Source organism: Nipponia nippon, unplaced genomic scaffold, assembly GCF_047370975.1.
Source record: "Nipponia nippon isolate SJK-2023a ecotype South Korea unplaced genomic scaffold, ASM4737097v1 scaffold_47, whole genome shotgun sequence".
Lineage (NCBI taxonomy): Eukaryota > Metazoa > Chordata > Aves > Pelecaniformes > Threskiornithidae > Nipponia > Nipponia nippon.
The window spans coordinates 116,998-130,745 of record NW_028262366.1 but is presented as its reverse complement, the minus strand read 5'-3'; the positions used below and the strand labels follow the sequence as shown (position 1 = coordinate 130,745).

Genomic DNA, 13,748 nt, shown 5'->3' with positions numbered 1-13,748 from the left:
AATGAATCACATAGACTAATGAGGAGGATGGACTGAACCATGAGGACCAATGGGGGGGGTGGACTGAACCACATAAACCAATGGGGGGGCACAGGACCCCGTGGGGCCGGGGGGCCAGACTGAACCATGTGGAGCAATGGGGGGGCTGGACCGAACCATATAAACCAATGGGGGGGACACAGGACCCCCTGGGGGGCCCGGACTGAACCATGTGGAGCAATGGGGGGGCTGGACCAAACCATATAAACCAATGGGGGGGACACAGGACCCCCTGGGGGGCCCGGACTGAACCATGTGGAGCAATGGGGGGGCTGGACCGAACCATATAAACCAATGGGGGGGACTGAACCCCGTGGAGCAATGAGGGGGCTGGGGCCGAGCTACTGCGGGGGGGGGGGGGGGGGGCCAGGCCCGAACCCCGGCGCTGGGGGGTCCCCGCGCGGCGCTGGGGCGCGGGAGGCGGAGGCGGAGGCAGAGCCTTTATTGGGTGTAGAGGCTGGCGGCGAAGACGATGTCGCGCTTGATCATGTTGGAGGCGGCCTCCATCTTGGCGGCCAGGGCGGGCTCCCCCACCAGGCGGGCGGCCTGGCGCACCTCCCGGCACGTCTCCTCCAGCCGCTGGATGCAGCGCACCACGGCCCCCTCCTGCACCGCCGCCAGCCGGGCGATGTCCGCGAAGGGCTGGGGGAGGCGGCGTCAGGGCGGGGGGCCGCGGGGAGCGGGGGCACCCCGGGATGGGGACTGGGGGGACTGGGGGGAACTGGGGGAATAGGGGGGAGCCCCAGGATGGGGAATGGGGGGCGAAGGGACTGGGGGGACCCCCAGGGTGGGGGATGGGGGGAACTGGGGGCATGGGGGGGACCTCCAGGATGGGGAATGGGGAGCGAAGGGACTGGGGGGAGCCCCGGGATGGGGAACGGGGGGCAGTGGGACCATGGGGCCAAGGGACCAAGGGGCAGGGGGGGACCAGGGATCAGTGGGGAGCAGGGGGATGGGGCAGCCATGGAGCCCCACAGGGCAGGGCCAGGCAGGACGGGGGGCTCTGGGGGGGGAAAGGGGATCCTGGGGGTCCCGGAGGGGTCCCAGGGGGCACCTGGGATCTCAGGGGGGAGTCCCAGAGGTCTCAGGGTATCCCGGGGGGTTCTGGGGGGGCTCAGGGAGATCCTAAGGGTCTCAGGGGGGTCCCAGGGGGTCCCGGGGGTCTCAGGGTGTCCCAGGGGAGTCCTGGGGGGTCTCACCATGCCGCGGGCCCACTCGTAGACGACCTCGACGAGGCCGAAGCCGAACTGCTCGACGAACTCCTCGACGCTCTGGCTGAGGCCGCACTCCTGCTGCAGCTGCCCCACACGCTGCGCCACCGCCCGCACCCGCTCCATGCCCTGGGGGGGCACCGGGACCCCCGGGTCAGGGACCCCCACCCTGCCCCATGGTCCCCCCCAGCCTCAGGGACCCCGGAGTCGGGGCGGACCCCTGCTCTGCCCCACAGCCCCCTGCCCCTGAGGGACCCCCCCTCCACCCCACAGCCCCCCCAGGGACCCCCGTGCCCCCCCGTTCTGGTTCCTGCTGGAGGCAGAGGCGACTCCCCCCACCCGGGACCCCAGCCCCCCCAAAGCCCCAGGGACCCCGATATCGGGGGGGGACACCCCAGTACCTGCTGGAGGGGGGGCGGCAGGTGGGGAGGGGGCTCCCCGCGCCCCGGGCAGACCATGCAGGAGAGGAGGGCGACGCTCTCCTCGGGGCGCAGCGGGGCCAGGACGTTGCCCAGCAGCAGCTCGGTCAGCACCAGCTCGTGGGCGCTCAGCAGCGAGGCCAGGCGTCCCCCCAGGGCCACCGCGCCCCCCGCCGCCACGTAGCCCAGCGCCCGCAGCACCTGCGGGGACAGCGGGGGCCTTGGGGGGACGCGGGGACGTGGGGGGGGGGGACACCCTGTCCACGTAGCCCAGTGCCTGCAGCACCGGGGGGGGACGTGGGGACCCCCCCCCCACGCACATGGCTCAGCTTTAGGGCACATTGGGGACCCTTGCGGGGGGGGGGGGGGTCCCGGAGGACGTGGGGGGGACACGGGTTCCTGAGGGGGTCCCAGGGGACATGGGGGGGGGACATGGGGGGTCCCAGGGGACACAGGGGGTCCCGGGGGGGCACATAGGGGATCCTGGGGTCCCAGGGGACACATAGGGGGACCTGAGGGGGTCCCAAGGGACAGGGGGAGGACATGGGGGGTCCCAGGGGACACGGAGGGGGACATAAAGGGGACACGGGGGGTCCCGGGGGGACACATAGGGGATCCTGGGGGTCCCAGGGGACACGGAGGGGGACCTGAGAGGGTCCCAAGGGACAGGGGGAGGACATGGGGGTCCCAGGGGACACGGGGCAGGGACATGGGGACCTGAGGGGGTCCCGGGGGGTCCCAGGGGATGGGGGGGGGGGACACGAAGGGGACACGGGGGCACCCACAGCCACGCGCTGGTGGTACTCAGGCAGCAGCAGCAGCGACTGGTCCGACAGCAGGAACTGGAGATGCTCCAGCTGCTCCAGCAGCTCCTGCCGGGCGGCGAACTGGGCGTACTGGGGGGAGACAGCAGGGGATCACCGGTGCCCCGAGCCCCCCCCCCCGCCCCCGGGCCCCCCCGGCCCCCCCGTACCTGCTGGGGGAAGCGGGGGCTGTGGACGCAGCGGAAGGCGCCCAGGGAGGCGGCCAGGGTGCGGGCGTGGGCGGCCGCCTCCACGGCCTCGGGGTCCCGCAGCTGCAGGGCCCCCACCGGGTCGAGGAGGGGGACCCCCCCCGGGGCCCCCCCCGCCAGCCGGGCCAGCTCCTGCACCACCGCCCCCACCTCCGGCCCGGGGGGCTCCGGCCTGGGGGGCACGGGGGGGGGGTCAGGGGGGGACCCCGCCATGGGGGAACCCCCCGGGACCCCCCGAGACCTGAAACTGTGAAAAGACGCCCCCAGGGACCCCACAACTGGGACACCCCCCCCAGGGACCCCGAAACGCGGGAGAACCCCCCCCAGGGACCCCAATAGCCACAGAGATCCCCTAAGATCCCCTCCAGGAACCCTGAAGCCAAAAACAAAACCCCAAAATACCCCAAAAATAGGGAGAACCCCCCCAGGGACCCCCACACATATGAATACCTGTGGAAAACGCCCCCCAGAGACCCCAAAACCAGGAAGACCCCCCCCCCAAGAGCACCCTCAGACCCCACACACACGTCCCTGGGGACCCCAAAACCTCCTGAAAACCCCAAAACTCCCCTTGAAGACCCCAGTCCCCCTGGGGACCCCACAACTCCCCTTGGGGACCCCCCCCCAGGGACCCCAAAACTCCCCCCAGGGACCCCAGCTGCCCCTGGGGACCCCAAAATTCCCCTTGGGGACCCCCCAGCCCCCTGCCGCTCCCCCCACCTGGGGCGGGGGCCCTGGCGGGGCCGCAGCTCCTGCAGCAGCTTCTCGGGGTTCACCCGCAGGGTCTTGGCCGCGACCCCCGCAATGTCCCCGGGCTGCAGCTTCTCCAGCACGTGGCCACAGGGACCTGGGGGGGGACACCCAGGCGTCTGGGGGGGACCCAGGGGTCCAGGGACCCCCCCCAAACCCCCCGGGAGGACCCAGGGGTCCGGGACCCTGACCCACACCCCCCCAGGGGTCCAGGGAGCCCCACCGCACCCCCCCAGGGACCCCCCATCCCCTGCGGGGACCCAGGTGTGCAGGGACCCCCACCCCCAGGGGGGACCCAAGCATCCAGGGGACCCCCCACCCCCTGGGGACACAGGTTTTGGGACCCCCCCCGGCATCTGGGGACCCCCAGCCCCCCGGGGGGGGCGGACCCTCGGGCACGAAGAGCCGGGTGAGCAGCAGGTCCTCGGGGTAGGGGACGTCGGGGGGATCAGGGGGGGCCCCCGCCGGCCCCCCCTCCTCGGGGGGCTTCTCACACAGCACCAGCGTGGTGAAGGTGCGGCTGGAGCCCTCCGGGGACACCTGGGGGGGGACAGGGGATGAGGGGGGTCCCCAGGGCGGGGGGGACCCCGGGGGGGGTCCTCGTGGTGGGGAGGGGGAGATAGGGGGGTACGGGGTGGGTTGGGGTACCTGGAGGATGAGGCCGAGGGCGTTGCGGTGTTTGGGGGTGCAGACCACCACCACCCGGCCGGGCGCCAGCGCCCGCAGCCCCGCCACCGACTCCGCCAGGCGCCGCTGCCGGGACCCCCGGGACCCCCCGCGTCAGACGGGGACTCCCGGGAGCCCTCAACGCCCCAACGTCATTCAGGAGCACCCAGGGACCACCAGTATCCCCAGAGACCCCCCCCAGTGCACCCCAGTTTCCCCAAGACCCTCCAGTATCCCCAGGGACCCCCAGGAGTCCCCCCAGTCTCCCTGGGGACCCTACCAGTGTCCCTAGGGATCTCCAGGAGCCCCCCAGTATTCCCAGGGGCCCCCAGGAGCCCCCCCGTCTCCCCAGGGACCCCCCCCCCCAGTACTCCCAGTACTCCCAGAGACCCCCAGGAGCCCCCCAGCATCCCCAGCCCCCCCAGTACTCCCAGGAGCCCCCCAGTATTCCCAGGGACCACAGGAGCCCCCCAGTCTCCCCAGGGACCCCCCCAGTACTCCCAGTATGCCCAGGGCCCCTCAGTACCCCCAGTGACCCCCAGTCTCCGCAGCGGGGGTCCCAGTCCCCACCTGCAGCAGGGCGCGGGCCTGGCGCAGCCCCTGCGCGGCCTGGTGGTAGGGGGCCAGGTCGGCCATGGCCCCCCCGGCCTCCGGCTCCCCCAGCGCCGCCAGCGCCTGCCGCAGCTCCGCCACCCGCCGCTCCTGCGCCTGCGGGCACGGGGCGTCACCCGTGCCCTACTGGGGCCGCCCCAGTGCGCCCCTGTCCCGTACTGGGGCTGCCCCGTGTCCCCAGTGCACCCGTCCTGTATTGGGGCTGCCTTATGTCCCCGTTGTGCCCCAGTCCCGTACTGGGGCTGCCCCAGCATCCCCCAGCGTGCCCCACTCCCATACTGGGGCCACCTGTGTCCCCCAGTCCCGTACTGGGGCCGCCCCAGCATCCCCCAGTCCCTTACTGGGGCTGCCCTGTGTCCCCAGTGTGCCCCAGTCCCCTACTGGGGCTGCCCCAGTGTCCCCCAGACCCTGTACTGGGGTCTTACCTACGCTTTGGAGTGTCTCCAATGTGGCCCAGTCCCATACTGGGATGTCCCCAGCGTCCTCCCACCCCACACTGGGACATCCCCAAGATCCCCAGCGTCCCCCAGCCCCGTACTGGGATGCCCCCAGTGTCCCCAGTCCCATACTGGGGCGTCCCCCCCTCCCTCCCCGTACCGGGGCGTCACGCCGCAGGTGGAACTCGGAGAAGCTGCGCCGCATCATGTCCTCGACGCGCAGCGCCCGCGCCCGCAGCAGGTTGAGGATCATGGAGTAGGTCAGGCGGAACTGGGACTGCAGGCGCGTGGGGCGGCCCTGGGGGGCGACGACGAGATGGGGGGGCGATGGGGGGCGACGACGGGGGGCGACGACGGGGGGCGACGACGGGGGGCGACGACGGGGGGCGACGACGGGGACTCACCAGCATCATGCGGTGCAGGTCGGCCATCTCGGGGACGGGCCCCTTGCAGAGGATGATGACGGTGCCGGTGGAGTCCAGCCCCCGCCGCCCCGCGCGCCCCGACATCTGCACGTACTCCCCTGGGGGGCGAGGGGGGCGCTGAGACCCACGGCTGCCCCACGGCGCCCACCCTGCCCCACAGCGCCCACATCTGCACGTACACCCCTACGGGGACGCGTAGGAGGTGGCCGCGGGATGGGCACCGAGACCCCAAATGCTGCCCCACGGCTGCCCCACGGTGCCCACAGCCCCACGGCTGCCCCACGGCCGCCCCCTCACCAGGCAGGAGGTCGCGGAAGTTGTTGCCGTCGTGCTTGCGGATGGAGTCGAAGACGACGGTGCGGGCCGGCATGTTCACCCCCATGGCGAAGGTCTCGGTGGCGAAGAGCACCTGGGGGGCGGGGGGGAGATGCGGGGTGACGCGGGGGGCCGCCGTGGGGCGGGGAAGCCCCGCCGTGGGGCAGGACGCTGTGCGGCCCGTGCTGGACGTGTCACCCCTCGCCCAGCCCCGCAGCGAGCCCCTCCCCAGGCGGCCCCCCAGCCCCACGGCCGCCCCACGGCCGCCCCACGGCGCACCTTGACCAGCCCCTGGCTGAAGAGCATCTCCACCACCTCCTTGAGCAGGGGCAGCACCCCGCCGTGGTGCACCCCGATGCCGCGCTGCAGCAGCTCCGCCATGCGCAGCACCTGGGGGGGACACGGCGGGTCAGCGGCCCCACGGCGCTGCCCCCCAGACCCCACAGCGCCCCCAGCCCCTCACAGAGCTCCCCCCAGCCCCCTAAGCTCCCCCTGAGCCCTCCACGTCCCTTCCAGCCCCCCATGGAGCCCTCCCAGAGCCCCTCATATCCCTTCCAGGCTCCCATAGACCCCCCACACCCCCTTAAGCCCCCCTAGAGGCCCCTCAGCCCCCCTATGTCTGTTCCAGGCCCCCATAGAACCCCCTACATGCCCTTAAGCCCCCCTAGACCCCCCCATGTCCCTGCCAGCCCCACATGGAGCCCCCCACAGCCCCTCAAGCCCCCCACAGATCTCCCCCCAGATCCCTAAATCCCCCCGGAGCCCCCCACATCCCTGCCAGCCCCCCATGGAGCCCCCCACAGCCCCTCAAGCCCCCCAGAGATCTCCCCCAGATCCCTAAATCCCCCCGGAGCCCCCACATCCCTGCCAGCCCCCACGGAGCCCCCCACAGCCCCTCAAGCCCCTCACAGAGCTCCCCCCAGCCCCCTAGAGTCCCCCCGAGCCCCCCCGTCCCTTTTAGCCCCCCGACCTGGGGCAGGCGGCGGTCGGAGCCGCGCAGGCGGGCGATGCAGCGCTGGAAGAAGAGCCGGATCCGCCCCTTCTCGGCGCTGGAGACCAGGTCGAGGGAGCCCAGCGCGTCCGCGTGCTCGTCGCAGCGGCTGCGGGAGAAGGTGAAGGCGACGACGGGCAGCTGCCCGCGCTCCCGCAGCAGCCCCAGCAGCGCCAGCCAGACCCCCCGGTCCTGGGGAGGGGGCGCGATGGGGTGAGGGGGGGGCGCGATGGGGACCCCCAGCCTGCCCCAAAGCTCCCGGCCGCCCCACGGCATCAGCGGCCCCCCCTGACCTGCCCGGGGCCGGTGCCCCCCATGGTGGGCTGCTTGGCCCCGAAGCTCTGCGCGTGCTTGCTGGTCCGCTCCTTCTTGGCCTCCACGGCCGCGTAGTACCTGGGGGGCAGAGGTGGGGCTGGGGGGGCGGCTGGGGGGCCCCACATCCCCCCCGAGCGGGGGGCAGCGGGGCGGCAGCCAGCACAGGCAGAAGTGGCTGCGAGCCGTGTGACCCCACCCCACAGCTGCTGTGGGACTGGCTCTATAGGACCACCCCAGGGCCTCTATAGGGCCGCTATAGGGCTGGCTGTGAGGCAGGGCACACTCAGGGCTGTGTAGGACCCCCCACCACAGCCTCTATGGCTCTGACTATAGGGCTAGCCATGGGGCAGGGCGTGCTTGGGGCTGCGTAGGACCGTCCCAGGGCCTCTATAGCGTTGCCTATGGGGCAGGGGCTGCTCAGGACTGTATAGCACCACCCCACGGCCTCTATGGGGCTGGCTACGAAGCACGATGTAGTCAGGACCGTATAGCACCACCCTACAGCCTCTATAGGACTGGCTACGAGGCACGACGTAGTCAGCGGGGCCAGCTATGGGGCCGGCTGTGGGGCAGGGCGAGCTCGGGGCTGTATAGAACCACCCCGGGGTCTCTGCAGAGGCAGCAGCGAGGCACCAGTGGGTGCGGGGGGCTGTGGGTCACTGTGGGGCGGCCGTGGGTCGCCGTGGGGCTCACCCCTGGGTGCTGAAGTTGCCGCGGGCGTCGAGGAGGAGGAAGAGCTGGTGGCGGGTGCGGGGGCTGTTCCCGGTGTAGAGGAAATGCTCCAGCGGCACCGGGCGCTGCCGCGTACTGATCACCCGCAGGCGCCGGCGCTTGGTGCGGCTGCGGGGCGGAACGGGGTGAAACGGGGCGGAATTGGGCAAAACGGAGCTGCGAGGGGTCCCCCCCACACCGCCCTGAGCCCCGTGATGCCCCCAAACCCCCATGTCCTTGCCCCGCAGCGCCCCACGTCGTTATCCCCCCAGAGCTGCCCCCCAACCAGCTCGCGGCCCCCCAGACCCCCAATAGCCCCCCCAGACCCCCAGCACCCCCTCCAGATGCTCCCAGCCCCCCCGCCCCACCCCAGGGACCCCCAGCAGTCCCCAGACCCCCCCATAGCCCCCCAAGCTCACCCCAGGGACCCCCAGCAGCCCCCAAGGCCCCCCATAGCCCCCCAAGCTCACCCCAGGGACCCCCAACATCCCTCCACGACCCCATGATCCCCCCAAGACCCCAAGCTCACCCCAGGGACCCCCAGCAGCCCCCAGGTCCCCATAGCCCCCCAAGCTCACCCCAGGGACCCCCAGCAGCCCCCAGGTCCCCATAGCCCCCAAGCTCACCCCAGGGACCCCCAGCAGCCCCCAAGGCCCCCCATAGCCCCCCAAGCTCACCCCAGGGACCCCCAACATCCCTCCATGACCCCATGATCCCCCCAAGACCCCAAGCTCACCCCAGGGACCCCCAGCAGCCCCCAGGCCCCCATAGCCCCCCAAGCTCACCCCAGGGACCCCCAGCAGCCCCCAAGGCCCCCCATAGCCCCCAAGCTCACCCCAGGGACCCCCAACATCCCTCCCTGCCCCCATGATCCCCCCCAAGACCTCAAGCTCACCCCAGGGACCCCCAGCAGCCCCCAGGCCCCCATAGCCCCCCAAGCTCACCCCAGGGACCCCCAGCCGCCCCCAAGGCCCCGCATAGCCCCCCAAGCTCACCCCAGGGACCCCCCCCACCTTACCCGACCCACTGGGCGAACTCGAGGGCGTTGGGGACGGTGGCGCTGAGCAGGATCAGCTTGACGTGCTCGGGCAGCATGATCAGCACCTCCTCCCACACCACGCCGCGCTGGGGGGGGGGCCGGGGGGTCAGGGGGGGCCCAGACCCCCAGAGACCCCCCCAGGGCCCCGCAGACGCTTCCTCACCTCCGCGTCATTGATGTAATGCACCTCATCGAAGATGACCCACTCCAGATCCCGGATGATGTCGGACCCATTGTAAAGCATCGACCTGGCGCGGGGGGGGACAGAAAGGTGAAATCTGGGGGGCCCGAGACCCCCCCCCAGGCCCCCCGGGGCTCACCGCAGGATCTCGGTGGTCATGATGAGGCAGGAGGCCTCGGGGCGCAGCTGCACGTCCCCCGTCAGCAGCCCCACGTCCCCGAACGTCGCCTTGAAATCCCGGAATTTCTGGTTGGAAAGCGCCTTGATGGGGGAGGTGTAGATGGTCCTGGGGGGGCGGGGGGTCAGCGGGGGGGCCGCACCCCCAGGACGCCCCGGGGGGCGGAGGACGGGGAACAGGGGGATGCCGAGAGGGGTCTGGAAAGGGTTTGGGGAGGTTTTTGGGGGGTTGGGGGGGGGCAGAGTGGATTTGGGGACCCCCAGGGGGTTCTGGGGGGATCGGGACACATCCAGAGCAGATTTGGGGATCCCCCCGGGGGGTCTGGGGGGATCGGGGCACATCCAGAGCGGATTTGGGGATCCCCCGGGGGGTTCTGGGGGGATCGGGGCACATCCAGAGGGGATTTGGGGACCCCCAGGGGGTTCTGGGGGGATCGGGGCACATCCAGAGCGGATTTGGGGACCCCCAGGGGGGTCTGGGGGGATCGGGGCACATCCAGAGGGGATTTGGTGATCCCCGTGGAGGTTTGGGGGGGCCCCCCGAGATGATTTGGGGACCCCCAGGAGCTTTTTAGGGGGTCCTGAAAAGATTTAGGGAGCCTTATGGAGGGTTGCAGACCCCAAGGGGATCTGGGGAGATCGGGGGGGGGGGGGCAAAGAGGATTTAGGGACCCCCCAGGGAGATTTTAGGGACCCCCAGAAAGGTCGTGGGAGCAGCGAGGGATCAGGGCGCATCCAGAGAGGATTTGGGGACCCCGGCGGGGGTCAGCAGAGACGGGGGGGGGGGGGGCAGACGGGGGGTGCTGGGGAGGTTTGGGGGCCCCCCCGGGGTTTTGGGGACCCACCGGGTCATGTGGCGCTGGGCCAGGGCGATGGCGTACTCGGCCACGGCGGTTTTGCCGGCCGAGGTGTGGGCGGCCACCAGCAGCGAGTGGCCCCGCTCCAGGCAGAGCACGGCCTGCTGCTGGAAGGGGTCCGGCACGAAGGGCCACTGCGGGGGCCGGCGTCAGGGGGCACCGGGGGCCCCCGGCCCCCCAAAGCCCCCCCCAGGACCCCCCGCGCATCCCAGAGCCCCCCAGTGTCCCCCAAATCCCCTCCAGACCCCACACACACCCCAAAGCACCCCCAGACTCCCCCAAAGTCCCCCCAGGACCCCCCCCGGACCCCCTCGCACCCCCCAAAGCCCTTCCAGACCCCCCCCAAACCCCAGAGCACCCCCAGACCCCCGCCAAAGTCCCCTCAGGACCCCTCCCCACAGCCCAAAGTCCCCCCAGACAACCCAGGACCCCCTGGGACCCCCCCAAAGCCCCTCCAAACCCCCCACATCCCAAAGCCCCCCAGGACCCCCCAGGACCCCCCAAAGCCCCTCCAGACCCCCCACACACCCCCAGACCCCTCCAAAGTCCCCACAGGAGCCCCCCCGCAGCCCAGGACCCCCTGGCACCCCCCAAAGCCCCCCCCCCCCCCCCCCGGCCCCCCCACCTTGAAGGCCGGGTCGGGGACCAGCCGCTCGAAGTCCTCCACGGGGGCGCTGGCGTCGATGGGGACGGCCCACTGCTCCTCGGGGGACTCCGGGGGGGTGGCGGGGGGCCGGGGGGGCTCCGCCACCTCCTGGGGGGGCCGGTGAGTGAGGGGGGACCACAGGGACCCCCCCCCCCCGCCCGGCCACCCCCCCCCGCCCAGCACCCACCTTGCGCAGCAGCTCCTCCAGGCTGTCGGCGCGGCGCAAGGGGGGCGGGGGGCTGCCCCCCCCCGCGGGCTGGGGGTCTCCTGAGCCCCCCCCGGCCTCGTCCCCCCCCAGCTCGAAGGCGTCGAGGGTCCCCAGGAGGCTGGAGAGGGACAGCGGCCCCCCCGCCCCCGCCGCTGGGAGGGGGGCGTGAGACGGGGGGACCCCACGTCGGGGGGGGCTCTGCCCCGGGGAGCCCCACCGCCACGGCCCTCCCAGGGCAAAACGACCCCCCCCCCCGCCTTGTTGGGCCCCCCCAAACGCTGCGGGCCCCCCCAAACGCTGGGGTTGTCACCCCCCAGCACCGCCCTACCTGAGGGCTGGTAGTCGACGCCGCGTTTCAGCCCCGGGGGGGTCGTCAGCAGCTCTGGGGGGGGGGGGGGGGAAGGCCTGAATTAGGGTGGGGGGCACCCCAAAAGGGAGCGGGGGGCTTCCCAAAGCAGGGGGGCACCCTAAAATAGGGCGGGGGGGCTCCTACCGGTCTCAAAGTCGATCTCCTCCTCCTCCTCCTCGCGGGTGCGGATCTGCTCCAGGCTGGGCTCGTCCAGACCCCCTGGGGGGCACGGGGGGGGTTGGGGGGGCCCGGGGAGTTTGGGGGGGCCCGGGGAGTTTGGGGGGGCCCGGGGGGCTTTGGGGGGTGGGGGGCTTTACCTGGCCAGAAGGGGAAGTTGGTGGCGCTGCCCCGCAGGCTCTGCCCGGGGGGCCGGGGGGCGGCGCAGCGACAGCGAGTTCTTGGCCGAGAGCCCCACGTCGGCCAGCAGCTCCTGGGGGGGGCACCGGGGGGGGGGGCACCGTGAGGACCCCGAGGTCCGGGTGGGTGCCCCCCCCCCCCCCCCGCACCCCCCCCCCACCTCGGTGAAGCCCCTCAGGGCGCCGCTGCGGGGGTCCCGCTCGGCCCGCAGCCCCCCGGCCACGGGGGTGGGCTCCAGCGCAAAGAGGGCCCGGGGCTCCGGCGCCCGCTGCCATGACCTGGGGGGGGGAGAGGGGGGGTCAGGGACCCCCCGGGGTCACCCCACGGCCCACGGACCCCCCCCAGCCCAGGGACCCCCAGACCCACCCCATCCCACACCTGAGGGACGCCCCGCAGCGCACAGCCCCCCCCCAGCCCAGGGACCCCCCCACCACTGCCATGGGGCCCCCCAAAACCCCTGCGACCCCCCCACAGCCCACAGACCCCTCCCCAAAAGCCACCCCATGGTGTTGGGCTCCCACCCAGAGCCAGGAACCCCCCAACCTCAAGCAGCCCCCCCAAATTCTCCCTGAGACCCCTCCAAACCCACCATGAGACCCCCCCAAATCGATCCTGGGACCCCCCCAGCCCCCAAACCCCCCTGAGACCCTAAGACCCTCCATCCCCCCAAATCCCCCTGGAAACCCCCAAATTCCCCTTGAGACCCTGAGACCCCCCCCAAATCCACTGCGAGACCCTCCCAGCCCCCCAAATCCCCCTGAGCCCCCCCCAGCCCCCCGGGACCCCCACCCCCCCTACCTGCGTGCCCTCTCTTGCTGGGGGGGGGGGAGGCACTCCGGGGGCCCCCAAAACCGCTGCCCCAGCCCCGACAGCAGGGGGGGCGTGAAGGGGGGGAGCCCCTGCGGCAGCTGGGGGGATCCGGGGGGGTTTGGGGGTGCACGGCGGGGGGGTGTCCCGCCCGCCCCCAGGGGCAGCAGGGGAGGTTTGGGGGTCCCCAAAGGGGTCCCATGGGGGTGGTCACTGGGGGGGGCTGGGCCAAAGGGGGGGCATTCAATGGAGGGGAAGGGGGATTTGGGGGGGTGCGGGGGGATTGGGGGTGTCTCTCAGCGGGGGGGGGCTCGGGGGGGTCACAGCGTGGTAGGGGGGTCTGGGGGGTCTGCGGGAGTTCGGGGGGAGGGGGGACCCGGGGGGGTCTCTCTCACCGGGGGGGGGGGGGATCCGGGGGGGTCTCTCTCACCGGGGAGGGGGGATCCGGGGGGTCTCTCTCACCGGGGGGGGGGGATCCGGGGGGGGTCTCTCTCACCGGGGGGGGGGGGGGGGATCCGGGGGGGGTCTCTCTCACCGGGGGGGGGGGGATCCGGGGGGTCTCTCTCACCGGGGGGGGATCCGGGGGGTCTCTCTCACCGGGGGGGGATCCGGGGGGTCTCTCTCACCGGGGGGGGGATCCGGGGGGGGTCTCTCAGCGGGGGGGGTGGTGTCACTCACCGTGGCGCGCGACGGAGGCCCCTCCCCCGCCCCCGGGGGTCCCGCCAGCAGCTCGAACCTCCCGGCGCAGCCCAGCTCCAGCAGCGCCAGCGGCAGCTCCAGGGGCCCGCGGGGCGGCAGGGCTGGGGAGGGGGGGCACCGGGGGGTCAGGGACCCCCGAGACCCCCAAGCCCCCGGGACCCCCATAGCCCCCCCGGGGACCCCCCCATAGCCCCCACCCCCCCGGGGACCCCATAGCCCTCCCCGAGCCCCCCGGGCCCCACCGATCCGCTCCAGCTCCATCCCGCCGACCGGGCCCCTCCGGCGGGACCGTGACCCGGAAGCGCCCCCGCCGCCTTCAGCGCCGGGAGGAAGTACTGGCAGCCGGGCGGAAGTACTGGCAGCCGGGCGGCTTCCCCGCTCACCGTCTCCGCCAATCAGCGTAGCGCCCGCGCTCCTCCAACCAACCGGCGGCCGTCGCTAGGCAGGTTATGCAAATAAGACCCCCTGAAGGCGGGGCCGAGGGGACGGGTGCCGGCGAGGGACAGCCGCGGTGCACTCTGGGAA

The 13,748-nt window shown here is 73.0% G+C and overlaps 1 protein-coding gene across 1 annotated transcript; it reads right to left on the bottom strand.

The window, feature by feature from the left end:
- Window positions 1-465: 465 nt before the first annotated feature.
- On the bottom strand, window positions 466-13,557 carry SKIC2 (SKI2 subunit of superkiller complex). The gene is given in 30 exon segments (XM_087730105.1): window positions 466-681; window positions 1,239-1,379; window positions 1,652-1,870; window positions 2,455-2,565; window positions 2,643-2,853; window positions 3,402-3,528; window positions 3,821-3,971; window positions 4,080-4,184; window positions 4,668-4,805; window positions 5,307-5,444; window positions 5,551-5,669; window positions 5,869-5,980; window positions 6,166-6,276; window positions 6,857-7,069; window positions 7,171-7,270; window positions 7,886-8,032; window positions 8,922-9,028; window positions 9,106-9,190; window positions 9,263-9,409; window positions 10,146-10,291; window positions 10,783-10,911; window positions 10,991-11,163; window positions 11,340-11,393; window positions 11,505-11,579; window positions 11,678-11,724; window positions 11,726-11,790; window positions 11,878-11,995; window positions 12,516-12,625; window positions 13,203-13,324; window positions 13,466-13,557. Coding segments are annotated over 30 exon segments (3,741 nt in total). The 5' UTR covers window positions 13,485-13,557; the 3' UTR covers window positions 466-480.
- Between the last annotated feature and the right edge of the window lie 191 nt (window positions 13,558-13,748).